The sequence below is a fragment of the Vulpes vulpes genome, chromosome 8 (genome assembly GCF_048418805.1).
Source record: "Vulpes vulpes isolate BD-2025 chromosome 8, VulVul3, whole genome shotgun sequence".
NCBI lineage: Eukaryota > Metazoa > Chordata > Mammalia > Carnivora > Canidae > Vulpes > Vulpes vulpes.
Window position 1 is genome coordinate 35435110 of NC_132787.1, and position 18962 is coordinate 35454071.

General features: G+C 35.6%; 1 protein-coding gene across 2 annotated transcripts in view; it reads right to left on the reverse strand.

Moving 5' to 3' along the window:
* Positions 1-11775, reverse strand: part of LOC112917576 (C-type lectin domain family 1 member B) — a 25915-nt gene extending 14140 nt beyond the window's left edge. The window contains exons 1-6 of one of the 2 annotated variants that reach the window (XM_025995604.2): positions 11664-11775; positions 10957-11055; positions 9614-9733; positions 9309-9460; positions 6564-6670; positions 168-268 (exon numbers count right to left, since the gene is read on the reverse strand). In XM_025995604.2, coding sequence (XP_025851389.2) covers positions 168-268; positions 6564-6670; positions 9309-9460; positions 9614-9733; positions 10957-11055; positions 11664-11727 — 643 coding nt within the window. In that variant the 5' untranslated portion in view covers positions 11728-11775. Of the gene's footprint in view, positions 1-167; positions 269-2470; positions 4547-6563; positions 6671-9308; positions 9461-9613; positions 9734-10956; positions 11056-11663 lie in introns of those variants that run through there. The other variant, XM_025995555.2, reaches the window with a different exon arrangement.
* Positions 11776-18962: the final 7187 nt, after the last annotated feature.

The following is an 18962-nucleotide window of genomic DNA, read 5'->3' on the forward strand; positions in this document are numbered from 1 at the left end:
ATTACTCTTCCACATCACTTCATTTTTTAATATTAGCATATCATGCACATTATCATATGCATGCATATGTGGGTTATTTCATTAGAAAAATCACCTTGGGCTCATCATAGAACAGGAAACAAAACATAAACTGCAAAGTCTTGGATTGAATAATTAGAACTGGTTACCTGAATATTTGGTGGAAGATAGGTGGTTCTGGTAAAAGCTTGGTGTTGGACTATCCCAACGAAGAGAGGTGTATGTTTCTTCCTCCTGCATGTCTGAGATGCTGTGATAGGTAAAGCAGTCCACATGAGAACCTAAGACAAATAACTCCTCTTACGGAAGGAACAAGCTCATGAAAGAACTGAAATTGGCTACTTCTCACACTAGTGGGAAACTATGTTTGGGTTTAATATATAGAATAGATGCATTTTCATCTGGAAAGCAGAAGTTTATGAAGTTTAAGCCAAAGTATAACTTGTTAAAGTAGGAAGCGAGAAAAGAAACTGAATTGAAAGGGTCTAAGGTAGAGTAAGTTACTGCTCTGGGTTCTGAAGTGCAGCAGTTGTTGAAGTGGATTATACCACTGGATTATTACCAAGATGAAAAGAATAAAGGTGTAAAAAAATGCACTTCTATTTGGTACAAAACATGAAGAATGTGGATGACATAGACAGCAAAGATCCGAGGTTAGCTAACATTGGACAAACCAGGGTATAAGGAGCTATAGATCATTGTGTATCCTTATCCTTAAAAAAAAAAAGCTAGGAAGGAATTTCTCCCCTAAAATAAATTTACCCACTGTATTAGGGTAATGTAGTTTCTGTGACAAGTAAGTCTCAAAAAAAATCAGTTGTTTAACACAATAAAGATTATTTCTTGCTCTCATAACAATTTAGCTCCAGTAATCCTGGTTAGTGGGAAGATTTCCTCCAAATGGGACCCAGGCTTCTATCTTGTGAGACTTTGGAGTCCCTTAGAAAGGAAAAGAGAAGATGGCAAATCCGTGTCTACTTCTTGAAAGCCATAATCAAGAAGTAGCATATAGCATGTCCACATGAACTAATGCAATGCCTGTTTTAGCTCTAAAAGGCTGGGTCTGATAAATGTAATTTTTGCCTGGCTAGCAAACTTTTGATGACTACTTTGCTCTAAATGAGAAGCATGAATTATTTAGTGGATAGACGGCCATTTCTGCCACATCTTGTGATTATAGCCTTGGTATTAAGAAACTTGATATTTTAATCATCATTCACATATTGGCCATTTGTCCTTATGGCCAAGGATCATATCTTGATAATTTATAGTTTGCAAATCTCAACAATCTGCAAAATTGCAATGTTCTTTTTTGTTTCACTGTCTCCCTGGATCAATCATTGATCTCTATAACAAAGCAAAACAAATGGCATACTCAAAGAGTAATCTAAGGGCATTGGATAAAGACACTGTTTATAAAGTTTGGGGAAGGGGTAATGGGAACAAAAAGAGGTGCTGAAATATGCATTGGGATGATGTTATTACCCCTAGGCCTGAGGAGTTAAGAGGAGGGTCTTTGAACTGTGACTGTCTGATGGGGGCCATGGCCTAAGATACAGAACACACAGCCTTTGTCAAATGTGGCATGGTAGGGAGAAAGCCAAGGGAATGAATACCCTGACCATGCTCTCCTTTCACCCTTTGATTACTGTGAGTGCCTCCCAATAGCTAAATTAACTGTAAGCCAGAGGAAAGTTGCTCCAAGAAGTGTTGTTCATTTGAGCTCTACCTCCCAAGGCACAGGGTGGGCCTGAGAGGATCTTAGGAGGTAAACCCAAGCAAATTCTCCATATATTTCAAATGATTTTCATGCATCCTGAGATTCTAACCTGAAAAATAATGTGACTTAACTCTCTGTAGCCTTTATCATGTAATGATTTCTATCCTGAGGAAGGAGAAAAAGAGGAAGAAACCATAAGTATACCAAACATGCATTAAAACTAATGTTGGGAGTACAGGAAAGGAAATTCAGTGAATTGTCATTAACTCCCAGGTGCTCTCAAATTTTATCAGTACCAAATATCAAGCTCAGGAAGATCTAGTTTTCTCTAATACAATACATTCTCTGATAAGTTTCTTTGGGGGAAACATTGGGCTCTCCCAATAAAGGATTAATATGTTACTTGTATTGCTCTTGTTTTTAATTGCACTACCTGCTATTATTCATTACATTCCAAGCACTGTTTCAATGGGCTTTTATGTGAATTATTTTGATTCTCAAAATAGCTCTCTGATAGAAACACTATTATTAGTATATTGTAACTTAATTGTAAATTGAAGCACAGATAGATCAAATTATTCACTGAAGTTCATTTGGGTAGTAAGTGGAAGAGTTAATATTTGAAACTAGGTGGTCTTATCACAGAACCTGTGCTATTAAAATCTGTACTATTCCAATTTCATGTATAAGATGCTTTTGATCTGAGTACCAGAGAAAAGAATTTTTGTAGGCATGGTTTGATTGGTTTATATATTTTTTAAAGATTTGATTTATTTATTTATTCATGAGAGACATACACAGAGAGAGGTAGAGACACAGGCAGAAGGAGAAGCAGACTCCATGCAGGAAGTCCAATGTGGGACTCGATCGTGGATCCTGGGATTGTGCCCTGAGCCGAAGGTAGACGCTCAATCGCTGAGCCACCCATCCCTATAGGTTTACATTTTTTAATTACGTTTTTTTTTTTTTTTTGCCATGAATGAAGATATATTCTTTGAAATTTACTGGTGCCATAGTAACATATAAACATATGTTTTTCCGTTTGTGGGCAATAAAACACTAAAGTCCAGAGATATGGTTGGTTGTTTTTGGATGGTTTTCTGAATTATTAGTTCCTATTCCATCTCTCTAAGTCAATAAGTAAAAACAGTAAAATAATGATACTATACCTCAAAAGCCAAGATCTCAAGACATTTGAAGTAGAAACAGACTCTGAAGCATTTGCATTATTTTTCCTTAGTCCCCCCCAAATCTGCTTGTTGATATTGATAATCTACATCAAGATAAAGATTCAAGTGTCTTTGAGTGTTAGAGCACAAAGGTAAGTAATACATATTTATTGAATATATATTACATGCTTGGTACTGTATTCAATATTTTATATATTATACTAAATGATCCTCACTATTACCTGTGAGTAAAGTAATAATATCAAGCCCATTTCATAAGTGAGGAAACAGAGTAATTTAGCAAAAGCCGCACAGGGAGGAAGTTCTAATGTAATTTTTCTCAAAATATATTAAAACTTATTTGTAGCTTTGTCTCAGCCTTCCACTGAGAACCTTATGCATTTGTATTTGAACATCTGTATGCTTTAACAAAGATCTCAAATGGAATGTTTCAGAATCTTATTTATAAATTTTGTTACCACCAATGTAAGAATAAAGAGTACTTCAGGGAAGCTGTGGGAAAGAAAGAGTGACTCTCCACATATCTATAAATTCTTCATGAATTACTCAGCAAAAACCAAGCATAGAACTGTCAGGAAAAGATAAAACATTTGTACTTGCTGTTTTGTTAACTTGCCTATAGACCTTGTTAAGAAGTATTTTTCTTATTTTTAAGCACCATCAAGTTTTTTTGCATAGAAATTTTGTTTTCCTTGTGCAGAAGGAAACTTTATTTTCTTTGCTTTTGAATCTGACTGAAGGTGGATTCCAAATCACAATTGTGTAATGTTTTACAGATCAATCTTCTCACACAATGAGAAGCAGCTATCTTTCTGTTTCTGCTGAGCCAGGAACCGTGTTTGGTGCCAGGCATACAACAGCAAATGGGAAAGTCATGGTGTTGGCCTTCATGGGACTCTGATGTTTTATTAGATTGTACAACTGTAAAATAATGGGCGTGATTCTATCTTAAATGTGAGAAAATGAACGTTAAAGTGACTACATGACTAATTGGTCCATGGTTGTACATTAAGTAATCATACAATCTAGATTATTCTACTTACTCCAAGTTTAGTATCCTTTCCATTACCTTATGCTGTCTTTCAGATTTAGGTATTTTGCACAGCTTAAGCCAATTAAGTTCTAACTTTTCTTATTTCAATTTAAAATGTATATGTTTATGTCTGAAAATGCACCAAATCATACCATGTTGAGGTGATTAGGAATGGAAGAGAAGGAGAAAGAAAATCCATGGAAACAGGACAATTGAGAACCAATGATCATTCACAGATAGGCTTCTGGATGTATAAAGAAGAAACAAAGTTATCTTATCCCGTGTTATAAAGGGATATATATATATTATTGTTTGAAAAGATAATGCAAAGGTGACTCCAAGAGAAATAAAGGGAAAAATAAGCCATTTTATGGCTAGCGAGTTCTGCATCCAGATCTTGCATTGTAAAATTGAGCACTTGTCTATGACATCTCTTTGCATTAAAATAGTGCGTCCACATTCACCATGCCTGCCTTTCTCTCACATATTAAATAATGCTTGTTCTTACAGACGGTAGGGTAAATTTTCCCATTATAAAAATAAGCACAATTCATATTTTCTCTTTCGTTTCCAGAAAGCTCAAACCTGTGAATGGAAAAGATAGAATAAGTTCCTTCGAAAGCTATATAAACAGTCAACAATTAAACTCTGTGTGAAAGTATTTTGTTGCACAAAGTAGAAACAAAAAGTAGGGGGATTAAAGCAAAAAGCCACATTCAGATCATTGACGAATTTTCAATCTGCTTGGGAGTATAAAGTATGTACATCTGAGTAACTCAATAGCATTTTACTATAGCAGTGATTAAGCAAAAGTGAGCAGTAGGCAAATAGGTGTCCAGAGAAAGAGATGGATGGGATGTGAAATGATAGGAAAAGCTCTACTTTTTCATCTTTTCATGGAAGATAATGCTTTAGTTCTGCCTTGAAGGAAGGGTAGGATTTAGATCAACAGAGAAGAGGTGAGAGACCCCATAGGTCAAGTAGCTGCACCAAGTGGGACTGCGCTTAAGGAAAAGTAAGTTGATTAAACACTTTTGAAATGAGGATTTATGCTACAAGGTAGCAGAGATAAGGCAGCACATTCTATTGTGGTTGCCTGTTAACTTGTGTATGTTCTCTGCTGTGGTGATTATGACAAGAGAACAAAAAAAATGTATATATTTAATTTATTCACCAAATACCTATGGGATACCTAGTATGTGCCTAAGTTTGTGTGTGTATGCTGATATTGATAGAGTAAACAAGGACACAGTCGGTTCTACTGGGGAAGTTACATGATGGTAAGAGGATATTGGTAAGAAGCCAACAAATGGAAAATTTCAGAGAATGGCAAGAGAAATGAAATGGTTATGATTACGGACTCAAGTGGATGTAGGTGGAAGGAGGTTAATTCAGTTTGTGCAATTTAAGTTGACCTCATTGAAGAAGTGATGTTTAATATTTTTATTTTATTTTTTATTTATTTATGATAGTCATACAGAGAGAAAGAGAGAGAGGCAGAGACACAGGCAGAGGGAGAAGTAGGCTCCATGTGCCGGGAGCCCGACGTGGGATTCGATCCCGGGTCTCCAGGATCGCGCCCTGGGCCAAAGGCAGGCGCCAAACCGCTGCACCACCCAGGGATCCCAAGAAGTGATGTTTAAACAGACACATAAATCACAAGGAGGAGCTCATCATGGAGTTCTGGAAGTGGAGCATTCTAGAGGAAATCAGTAAGTACAAAAGCCCTAAGACAGCGAAACAAGTTTAGTTCATTGAAAGCACAGAGGGTTCACCAGTTTGCCTTCAAAATGGTGAATGAGTCAGTAAATGATAGGAAATAAAGCTCAAGATCTAAGATGTTTGCTTATAGTTGCATTATCCTTTGCTCCTACCCATAGTAAATACTTAATATCTGTTGAATAAATTAATTGAAAATTTAAGTAATGATCAGATTGTACAAGTTGTGGTTATCAGTGTAAATTTTAACTGAAGAGACATTACAGTTTTGATATACATGATGAGCAAAGGTCTTGAGATTGGATATTGGAAAGCATATTAAATACTCAGTGTAAATGCCTCCTTTGCTTGGGCTGTCTGTAGAAGGATGGAGCCTTATGATATGAACATTAGAACCACCTTGTGAACGGTGGTTGCCTGATTTGTGGAGACCTCTGGGGTAGAAGAGTATGCAAAATAATACTGGAAAGTCAAAAGAATCCTAGAAGTAATCACTTTCAACCATTAAATAACAAAAATGATCATTTTGTTTGAAAAATATGTGAAGAGACTCAGATCAACCTAAACACACACACACACACACACACACACACACACACACAAATGTTTCAATGGTAAATTTGAGGGTAGAAATGAATGGGGAAAATATCAGGAATAGAAATGGATTGTAACTTAGATTAAGAGTAGAGGAATGGGAGAGTAAGTTAAGTAGAACTGTCTTATTAGAAGTACCATGTCAGTGAGTGTGCTGCTGCATATATAGCACACAGTAGGGCATAGAGCCACCTACTAACTTTTAAGTAACTTGTCCTCAAGAGGGTAGAGGATCTCAAGAATAAAATTTTCTAGTTGTGCCTTGAATTCTGAATGTCCAGTGACTTACACATCTTTGGAGGGCACATAGCCATCTTCCCACATCCAGATCTCATTAGGGTTCTTGCGGGATAATCCAACCCAACGAATTAATCCAGTCCTGGACTTTATGTATTTCTATTGCAAACACAGATATATATAATGGTCAGCCTGCTTCCACAGTTCTTATAATGGTGTAAAAACAAAACTTTGTGATAAGATCCTGAACAACAGAAACAAGTAAGATTATATGTCTATGTTAATGCTCATTAATTATATTTGATATTTAGAATTGTGCCAAGTTTCTTTGTTTTAGAATAAAAAATTGCTTGTTGAACACAGAAAAAAATGTTCACAGAAAGCAGGTATTCTAACCTTTCTACACGCTTATCTTCCATCAATTGAAGACAAGAGTTTCAAATAGTGTGCCAAATATGGCTCTTAAATAACATAGTAGTAAACAACTAGAGAAGGAAAATGAAAAAAGAAATATATTGTTGGTGAAACTTTATTATTCCCTAGATTTAAGTTCTACTTACTTTGATTTCGTTGCTTAGTTTAGTTTGTAGTAGCCTACAATATTTACATTGGAAGTATTAATTTGTTTTAGTTGATTGAATAAAAGAAATTATATGATGTCTTTCTCAAAAGGATTACAAACAGCATTTGCTTTTTCTAATTTATACCTTTTTCTACTTAGGAATTATCACTACCTACTATAGGATACACTGTACTTACTTGTTCTGTTCATTGCCTATTGCTTCAACTAGACTATAAGTTCCCTGAATCTAGAGACTTCTGTATGTTTTATTAAGTGCATTGGTTCAGCTACTGGAATAGTTCCAGTGCATATTTGTTGAATTAATAGATAAACCAATCAATTAGTCAATCAATCAATTTATGGGTAACAAAATTAGAAAGAGTCAAATGTACTCTCAAACCTCCTAGAAAAACAGGTAGGTGAGAAGGCATTCATGGCAGGTAAAAAATGACTTGAGCTTCTTGACAGAAGTGAGGCACAGAATGGCATTCCATAAGAAAGTCACTTTTGACTGCTTGATTTTTATTTATTTATTCGCTTATTTTTAAGAGATTTGTCTATCTGTTTTAGAGAGAGAGACAGCAGAGGAAGGGGTAGAGGAAGAGGGAAAGAATCTCAAGCAGCCTCCCTTTTCATGGGTTTCGATCCCATGACCCTGAAATCATGACGTGAGCCAAAACCAAGAGTCAGACGCTTAACCAATTAAGCCACCTAGGGATCCTGACTGCTTATTTTTTTAAAGGTTGAGCTACCCCTCATCTTTCTATTAACTCTTGTTCTTTCTTTAAAATATATCCACATTATATACTTCACCATAAGAAGTATATTCTACTTGAAATTCACCTATTGTTTCTCAAAAATGACATCACTTCCTCTTTCATTTATAAACTTCCAACCTGCCATCAGCTTAGAATAGCAAGATTCAAGACATGTTTGTACGTCTTCAATTAATCTCTTATTGAAGTTGAGATTTTAGGGTACTCTCATTTTGCTTGATCAGGAAGAAAGTTAATTTATTTACCTGAATATCATCTCTATGAATTTCAGTTCACAAAAAAAGTTAGTGGGTGGTACAGCAGTTAGACTAACAAGGCACACAAATGATCATGAGTGTCACTGGAATGATCTCCTCATGTCTGGTCCATTACTTTGGCTCAGGAATGTATAAGTCAATTTAAAAAAAAGATTTTATTTATTTATTCATGAGAGAGAGGCAGGGGGAAGAGACACAGACAGAGGGAGAAGCAGGCTTCATGCAGGGAGCCTGATGTGGGTCTCGATCCTGGAACTCCAGGATCATGCCCTGGGCCGAAGGGTGGCATTAAACTGCTGAGCCACCCAGGGATCCCCATATAAGTCAATTTTGTTGATCAATTACAGCAGTTCTAAAGAATATTACTGGCTTGACTATTTGAGTTCATTTTAATCTCTACACACAACCCAAATTCAGATCTTCTACTTGCTTTCATTTTTAATATACAGAATGTGAATAATTACCACATTGGAGGCTATCGGTTAAATACTATAAACAATTTCTGCCTTTCAAAAAATGTTTTAATGAATCTATTATTTGACAGAAGGGAGACTCCAAGGCTTGGTTTCTGATTTGCTCCAGGATTCGCAAAAAAGAGAAAAGCTACCTTAAATAATAAAGGGAGAGTGCATGAGTGAATGTGAACATATTTCACTTCAAAACAGGACCTTTGTTAGAAGCTGTCCAAGAGGAAAAATGTGGAAAAAGAGACATGTTTAGTAGAAAAATTTCAACTGAAATCCTGTGTATTTTTCAAATAAAGTTGTTCCCAAAACTATGGAAAAGTCTATGAAAAGGTGGAGTCTGAGTCATGGTTTGTTCGAGTTCAACTGTTGAACAATTTAGCAGAAACTGAGGACTCACGTGATAGTTGGATGACATTTCTATTTATATTTTACAATGGTATTGAATTTCTTTATACTTTCAGATTCTCTTATGAGTTAGTAAATGCAATTAAAGGAGTTGAGAAAAGTGAAATGGCTTGTCACAGAGATAACACCAGAACTCTAAGTCTCATTAGTTCATTTTACTCCTTTTTACTCTTAAATATGGTCATTTCTACTGGGCTTGATGAGGTTCTCAGATTAGCAGAGATTGGAAGAAATGAGGGAAAAAAGTATGCATATATTTTAAAGTCAAATGTTTCACTTAAGATTCTTCTCCTTATGACTCCAAAATATTTGACACAGGAATCTCCTTACCAGAACCTTCTGGCTGGTGATCTTCAGCAAAGTAGCATTCACGTCAATACAGTACTGCTTACTCTCCTCCCATGTCAAGTTGTGCTTGAAGAATCCATAGCAACTATCTCCATAATATCTCCAGTTTCTGTCACATGGGCTGCATTTATGGCCTTAATATGAAACCAAGCATAGGAGTCCATACTTTTTACTTTTGCTTTTCCCACATGTCGGTGTTTCCTGTAGATTTCCAGGTTCCCTACAGATAATATCACAGAAATACTCCAGGGGGAGGGGAGATGAAAAGGTTACAAAACCATACTTACGGACATTGCTCTTTGGTTCCGATTGTTTTATTAAATATTGGCAGAATCGCTTTGCTAATTGGTTCAGTGTTCCTGAGACATTTTTATTCTCCACTTGTTGGTAGTTTTGCTCTGTAACAGCTAGATGAAAAAGTTAGATAATAATTTATAATCAGGATAATAATGGTGATGTGAAGACTTTTCAATGAACTTTAATTTCAGTAGAACTGTCAATCTGTGAAGTGTTTCCTAGATACACACAAGTAAATGAGTACTGCAAAGGGGTCTGGGTAGTGGGCGGTATAAAGAACAAATTAAGAACTGTGCAAAACTGACACCTGATGGTAATCCAAAAGAAGAGGTAAACTATGTGAAGGAGACAATCACAAATAAGAAAATGCCATGATCAAATTGCATGCCCAAAGCAGATGTTTTGATATTTCTTTGCTTTGATATTTCAGAAGTGGATGACCTCTGTTATTGTTTTTAAGATTTATTTATTTATTTATTTATTTATTTATTTATTTATTTATGAGAGACACAGAGAGAAGCAGAGATACAGGCAGAGGAAGAAACAGGCTCCCCGTGGGGACCCCTGATGTGGGACTCGATCTGGCAACTCCAGGATCATGACCTGAGCCAAAGGCAGATGCTCAACCGCTGAGCCACCCAGGTGTCCCAATTTTTTCACATAATATGAAAATATCAATTTATTTTAAAAATACATATTGATTTCTTGTTGCACTCAAAATGCTGTGATATTCTGAAGAATAAAAAAGATGGCAAACAAAAGATTCTACAATATCTTGTGAGAAAATAAGCAAGCACACAAGCAACAGCTACATGGATGGTAATGTGACATTGGAGGGCTTTTAGATTTATACAAAGAAAAAAATAGATACAGTAGGTGGGATATGAACTGCTTCTGAGTGAAAGTAAATGCATTCATTAAACAAAGTGGGAAGGAGGGCATTTTAGGAAGAGGGAATAGAATGGAGTGAAATTTAAGACAGGAAAGAGGATGTGTTTGTGAAATAGAAAAGTCCACATTGGCTGGAACTGAAGATACACAGGATAGGGAGAAAAAAATTTGAAAAGATTGTGTGGATCTAGGCTGAGGGGAATCTTGAAGACCAGTTTAAAATTCTTGAAAATAATTTAAATTGATACATCAAAAAAGTGGTTTGAATCAGAAGGGAAAAGTCAGAGTTCTCCTTTATTGGGAATGTCTTGGCAGCCATGTATAAGGTGATTGAAGTAGCAACAAATAGATATGTAAGGACAGTTAAGCTTAGTGGTGTACACCAGGATCCTTAGGTATTTCTTTCCTCAGAACAAATCTTTTGCAGTGAGCCAATACTTACACATTATCCCCAGAGTCACCAGCCCAACAATTAACCCCACGCACAAGATCAGCAGAATCAAAGCCATCACACGCCACAAAGATGAGTTATCAGAGTCAACTGTAGGCATACAATAAAGATGTTAAAGGGCAGGCAGTACAGCACAGCTATGGGGCAGCATCACCCTTACCCCTGCCCTCTCAAGACTTTCTGAGTGATATAAACTGCCTCATTGACAGATTTTGCTGATGTTCCTTTGGTGATCATCAGGTATAACCCATTCCCATTCCACACATCCATCCTTTTCTAATGGACTAATCCCTGAGTCAAAATACAACTGTTAAGGCTTTGTATGTCTTTGCTTTGTTTTGTGCCAACCCTGACAAAATACTTGCTCTTATAAGCAAGATTGAAGAATCATATCCATTTGCTGACAGCTTAGAAAATGAGGTTATAAAACATTCTTTTCTCTTCTGCTGTTGGTTTCTATCCCTTCTAGGAGTAAACTGTATAAGCCTAATGTAATGTACCCTGTTTTTATCTTTTGTGGCTTATATTCTAAATAAGTCTGCCTAACCCAATGCAGCTATTACTCAAATTCTGTAGTGCAGGATGGTCATCAGGAAAATAAAATAAAACTATACGTGCTATTGCTAGTAGAGAAAGGGAAGTAGAGTTGACTTATTTCAATAATTAACTTCCAAATTGCTGGCTTTGGATATTCTTACCTGAGGTGAGAGCTGATTTTCGGGTTTTAATATTTAAAGTGATGTATCCATCTTCGTCCAGCATGGCTTCCTTTGGACTGTAAGTGAGCTCAGGGTTCAATGACTTGGCAAAATTGTGGTGTCCACTTTTATAGATGTTAGTGTCTGTCAGTCTGTGATCCTCTCTCTCTGGTAAGGTGGGGCCGTGTGAGTTGGGGCACATGTTTTTTGTTTTGTTTCACTTTGTTTTTGTTTTTTGTTTTTGGATTTTTGCTCTTCCAGGAAGCCCTTTCGTAACTGTTGTGAGATACATGGACCTTGAACATAAAAACATAAAAATAATAACTTACAGTAAAGGAGTAAATACGGTATTTGTTTCCTGTTTTCTTATCTTCAACTCTGAATAAAGGAATATCTCATTATTATGTCCTTTTGAAGAACAAAAGTTCATTCTTCATCTTAACCTTAGTGGAGTCTAAAGCATATTGTTTCAATGAACTGCTTTCTGATGAAAATTCATGGATAAAACATGGGCAGATACATAGTCTATTCCATTGTGAGGAGCAAGTCTAATATAATTTGATCTGATATGAGCTAGAGTAGGTGTTTCAGGGTTTTGTTAGAAGGTGCCATTCCTAATTATGACATAGAATTAGTTCAAATTTTTGCATCTTTCACAAATTATATTTTTCAAAAATTGGAGGACTCCACAGGAGACAGGTTTCATATTGCTTGGGCTTAGGCATGAGAGAAAAACAATCAAAGTGAAATAATAGGGAGTTAGTGATTACTGCCTTTTAGTAATATTTTCACTTTAAAGTGAATTTCCAGCGATGCCTGGATGGCTCAGTGGTTGAGCATCTACCTTCAGCTCAGGTCGTGATCCCGGGGTCCTGGGATCGAGTCCCACATTGTGCACCCCACAGGGAGCCTGCTTCTCCTTCTGCCTATGTCTCTGCTTCTCTCTGTGTCTCTCATGAATAAATACATAAATAAATAAAATCTTAAAAGAAAAATAAAGTGAATTTCCAGGAAGGGAAAATCTTCATTAAGTGAAATTGTGTAATTTCAGGTATAGTGGTGCTTTGATGAAGAGCTATTTGTGGAAGGGATAGGTTCCTAGTGCCCTTCACATCAGAATGTAGTATGTATTCCACACATTTAACTATAAAATGGGTTTTCAAATTGTTATTGTAGCTCACATTGAAAAGAGTTATAATAATAGCCAGAGAAGTCTAACTTCTGTACTAATGTAATAATATTAGTGAGGATGTTGTGTCTATTTTGTTATTAGGATAGCTTTTATATAGTTTTATAGCATATATATATATATTTGTCAAATCTCATAAAAGTACTAAAAATCAAATAACCAAACTTAAACTCCACACCCATTTTTTTTTTTTTTTTTGGTCACTGGGTTTTATATTTCAGGTAGACTAGTTGGTAATTCTCAAACATAAGAGGGGTAAATTCAGATCGTTTTTCTACCATCAATTTATTTATGCTTCCGTCCGTGTCATTTCTGATTCAATCAAGGTGGACTGTTCGCTCCTCCTAGCAGTGCATGCTAGCTTCTATCTCCTAGCACAGCCTGGGAACTATTCTAACCCTCCTTCTCCTCTCTGTCCACTTTTATTCACACTCCAAATTCTGAGGCTTTCCTTCCACTTTTATTCCTCTGTTCCATATTCTGTCACTGTCTTACACCAGTTTTTTCCCCCCTAAAATATACAGAAATCCTGAAAAAATGTGACTTAGTGACAGGAAAGAATGTGGAGGGTTTAGTTCAAGCGATACTTTTTCAATAAACCTTTATTCTGTTCTCTTAGTAACCGAATATGTAACTTCTGAAAATATGTAGTTGAATTAAATCAAATATGTAAATTCAAGATCCATGGACATTTGGAGGCTTTTACAACTATTGTAAACATTTTCATGTTTACATGAAACTTTACAGAAACTCTCAGGAAGTATGAAACATAACAGCTTGCTTTGTTGTCATTTCCACATTCTCTAGGTCTTGGGTAATTGGTTGAGTTATAAAAAATAATCCCATTTATTCTTGCAAATCACCAGAAATATACCGGGCTTACTTGATTCATGAATGCTTAAAACTATATGTTTAATACCAGATGTAGGTAAAGCTGAAACCTAAGCCTTAGATGATATTCTTCCTATAGTTCAGCCTCTGGACTTTCTTCTCTTTGTTTTTTCCCCTTTTAATGATTACAGTGCATCATTGGTTTTTGGATCTTTGATAACACTAGGCACAGGTTGAGGTTCTTATGTCCAGATCTATGTTCCATAAAAATATATTTTCTCTTATTTGTATCTTCCAAACATGGCTTGGAGTTGTTAGGAAATATGCTGGGTGAATACTGAGTCTCTCAGGGTCAAAGCAGCCCCTCATAACATTAGTCTTCATTCTATTTTCTTCTTCTACACATTCTATAAATACAAGCTGAATTACTCAGCAAAAATTAAGCAGAGAACTGCAGGAAAAAAAGATAAAGATTACCAACTATTCTTTTTCCTTTTCTAAAATCCAGAAGCTTTGCTAGATATCATTTTTTTAAAAGAAAGCTTTACCCCCAGTGGGGGCTCAAACTCACAACCTCAAGATCAAGAGTTGCATATTCTACCAACTAAGCCAGCCAGGTTTCCCTTAGTTATCTCCCTACAAAGTCTGTAAACACCCTACAAAGTCTGTCATCGGTATGTTATTTCTGTTTGTATATTTTATTGCCCCTCTTTTCTTGGCTTAGTAAAGTATAACTAAAAAAGTCCTTTACTGAAAATATTCTGATGAGTTTGAATTTGGAATAAAAAATCTTTGTTTAATATTTTAGACATTAATAGGCTTTTTTACATAAGTTATCTCTTTAATTTTAAAGCAAATATTCTATTAATTTAACTATTTCAGACACTGAAATTGGCATTGAATATTCATGGAGAAAGTCATGGTACTAGTCTTTATGGAGCAGTCTTAGATTTTAACTATCTAATCTTTTTTTAATTTAGTGTTTAGATTAACTTCCCTAACCCCACCATATGCCAGCCTACATTCCTGTCTCTTTCTATCTTTCTTTCTTTCTTTCTTTCTTTCTTTCTTTCTTTCTTTCTTTCTTCTTTCTCTTTCTTTCTTTCTTTCTTTTTCTTTCTTTCTTTCTTTCTTTCAGAAAAGAGGGAGCCTTGAACAGAAGTAGGGCAAGGAGGAGGGAGGGGGAAAAAGGGAGGGAGAAGGAGCAAGAATCCCAAGCAGACTCTGCCCTGAGTGCAAAGCCTAATGCCGGGCTCAATATCATGACCCTGAGATCATGACCTGAGCCAAATCAAGAGGCCAATGCTTAATCAACTGAGCTACCCAGGTGCCTCTCCTGTCTCTTTTAGTTGTTTCACTCTTTTCCATTACCTCTCTCTCTCTCTCTCTCTGTCACACACACACACACACACACACACACACACACACACACAGAGGTATTTTTGTCATGTATCTCCAAAGAATGTATTCTATGCTTTAAAATAGTGGCTGGCATACAGTTACCATCCAGTACATATTTGGCAAATGAATGAACATATGTACAAAGTGCATTGCCATCCTGATAATACACAGGTGGAAAGGGAATGTTAAGGAATGTGGGGACATTTCTATGATCATATTTCTTGTAAAAAGCAGTATCATATACCTAGTTTCCAAGTTCTTTCCACTACATTATAAAGTCTTTCAAATATAAGTATTGCCCAGACTCCGTTATCTATGTTTATAGCTGAAGAATGAGTAAAAGATACTAGAATCACAATGACAATGTATCGATTCAATGAGAAATTAGTGGAATTCATAATATTGTGGTAAGATTGTTCAATATATAATGAGGACTAGTGGATATACAAAAGAGAAAGACCAAAGAAAAATGATGTTGACCATTATGAATGCTATGATATGTCTCTAAACTGAAAAAAATATATAAAGGAAGGGAGAATTTTGCAGCTGGTGATAATCTTTTTCAATTTTTTGTTTGTTTCAGAGACAGAATTTGATGATTCATCAGTTGCATACAACACCCAGTGCTCATTACATCACGTACTCTCCTTAGGGCCTATCATTCAGTTACCCCATCCCCCCACCCATCTCCCCTCCAGTAACCCTCTGTTTCCTAGAGTTAAGAGTTTCAGCCTTTTAAGGCACATCACCTTTGTACTAACCCTTAGGTCCATTTATCAGTGATGTCCTGTTGCCTCTCATTAAAATTGTTAGTTCACATTTGACTTACTAGTCTTCTACATACATACCAAGTACTGTTTATCTTTGAAAAAAGCTAGAATTTCCTGTCAGGAAAAAAAAGCAAAATTAATATTTTCTCTTTCATTTTCAGAAAGCTTAAACATATGGGCTGAAAAGTGGAATGTTTTACTAAAAGTTAATGAGCTAGGGGCCCCTCGGTGGCTCAGTCAGTGAAGTGTCTGCCTTCAGCTAAGGTCGTGATCTCAAGGTCCTAAGATCAAGCCCCACATTGGGCTTTCTGCTCAGCAGGGAATCTGCTTCTCCTTTTCCATCTGTTATCTCTCTGGCTCTCACTCTCTCTCAATAAATAAAACCTAAAAAAAAAAAAAAGTTAATGAGCTAAGCAATGAATAGCTATCAGATAACAACTGTGGCAGAGCATTTTGTTACAGAGTTGAGAAAAGGGAAAAATGTGCCAGATAGCATCTACCACATTGAGAAGTTTATATGCACATAATATCTGTAAAGTTAAATAGTAATCAAATGGAATATATAAGCCTTGAGTTAAGATTTGAAGGAAAGGCAAAGGTTACATAAAAAGAGAGAGGAAAGGAGTACTTTTTATTTTATCAGGCAGGGCAAACATCCAAAGTTGTGGAAGTATGAGTGAGTATGGTGCAATCAAGGAAAGCAAAGTGATCAAGTATAGTGAACTGAGGATTCATGTCACAATATTGGGATATAAGATACTCCGCTAAAGTCAGTATAAAATATACACTGCAGGGATCATTAATTGATCTATTATTTGAACACACATTTATTGATCATTGTGTGTGTGTCTCAAGCACTATTCTATTTTCTGATATAACATGGTAAACAAAACATATAAAAGTTGTGTTCTTATTGAGCTTATATTCTAGTGGAGGGTGGTGAACATAAATAGCAAAGAAACAAAGAAATAAAACAGCAAGATAATTTCAGATCATGATAAGTGTTAGGAAAAAATCATATATAGTAGCTCTTTATTAGTGAAACTTGGAGGAGGCCCTGGTTGTGTTCGTTTCACTGGACACATAAATGTTGATCTGATATTTAAGGTAATCAATCTGCCTGTATAGCCCTTTATTTTAACCAGGATATTTGATTATCCTGATTGGATGAATATATATTTCAACATAAATTAAAAAAAAAAAAATCCCCAAATAAATTCTATCTTATATTTATCTTCTAGCTCCTCCTTGTGGTCATTTTTTGTTGTTGTTCTGCTTTTATCTTTAGGGCTTTGATCCCTCTGGATTTAATCTTTATTTTCTCCATTCTTTGTTGTAAATAGTTTTGAATTAACTTCCATTCTGCCAAATCTCTATCCAATAGAGGCTCCTCTTTAAAGGTGTTCTCTGAAATAGTCCTATAATACGTGAGAATGGAATGATCATTGAAGAATGGAGTTAGAGTATAATTTCTTATTGTATAAACTCAGTATTACTTTTAATGTACCCCAAATCAACAATACTTCCATATTTAATACCTGAATTCCTTTGCTTTCCACAATAAACAGTATTTTCAGGTGGATTTAATTCATATGAAAGCAGCATGAAAGTCAAACCTGATTCTGAGTTTTGGGCTTAGGAACTGCGTGAAGTTTTCATTTACTAAAATGAAGAAACAGTGAAACCACTAGGAAAGAGTTGTATTTTATTTTATTTTATTTTATTTTATATTTTATTTTATTTTTTGGATGTGTTACATTTAAAAATCCTAAAAAATCCTATAGCATATGTAAATAATATGCCAAGTCTTCAGTCAGATATTTGGGCCTAGTGATCAAACCCTGGAATGAAGATATACATTTGGAGATCTCCTATGTCACTCCAAGCCATGGATCTGGAACATCTCATCCATAGATGAGCAGAAATGGGACAGAGGGCCAGGAACTGAACTCTGGACCACAACAGTATTTTGAAGTCAGGTAAAGAGGAAACAGCAAATCTGAGGGAGGATTAGGTAATGAAACGGAAAGAAGAAGATAATGGTGTTTTGTAGAACAGTGTATTTTGGAAGACACCTGAGTAGCTCAGCAGTTGAGTGTCTGCCTTTGGCTCAGGGCGTGATCCTGGGGCTGGGGTCTCTGGATTGAGTCCCACATCAGGTTCCCCACAGGTAGCCTGCTTCTCCTTCTGCCTATATCTCTGCTTCTCTCCATGTGTGTCTTATGAATACATAAATAAAATATTAAAAAAAGAATAGTATATTTTGGAAAAGAATTTTAAGTTAAAGGAAATAATTATATCAGATCCTGCTTATAAGCTGAGTAAAATGAATCTGGAGAAAGAGCCATTGGATGTGTCAATGTGGGGGTTAATGTGATTTAGGAGAAATGTCCTAGAATTTGGTAGATGACTGCAACAAAGTGTGATCAGAATGCTAGTGTAATCAGAATGAGCTAAGAAATGATGGAAGTTCTATAGGGAGACAAGGATAAATGGTGATTTCTAAATTAATAAAATTATAAGCTAATAATAGATAATAAAGTCTTTTAGAACCATAATAACAGTAAGTATGTAGAAAGTAGGACCAATCCTTTCTCTTATAGAAATTATTAGCAACGAGGTGAGATTCTTCATCACTGTTTTACCCAAATATGATTTTGTATAAGATTGTAAAAGGTTAAATGTTTTCTTAGGGAACTTGAAAGTAAGAAAGAATCAGGGCAATGAAAATGAAAACTCAGTCTTTGCAAATTTGGTGAAAGTGAAAGAGAAGATAGAAAAACATCCTGTATTCTCATTTTCATAATCACATATTCAATTTAATTTTCCTCATGTTGATGGTCTCTGTGTTTACTCAGGTTATGTAGAATAGTAAATATAAACATAGATATAATTAATTCCACATCTTTGGCAGTGGAGTTTAACTGATTATGACTCAGAGCCTCCAAACATTTTTTTGATGCATCAGTTTGGGAGAAAAAAGAAGAGGAAAGATAAATACATGCATAATTATGTATATAGAGATTATACATAAATGTTAGTGAAGAATTATTATTTTTACATTTTCTTTCTACAACCTATTGGATATTTGTTCACACTCCTGAAATA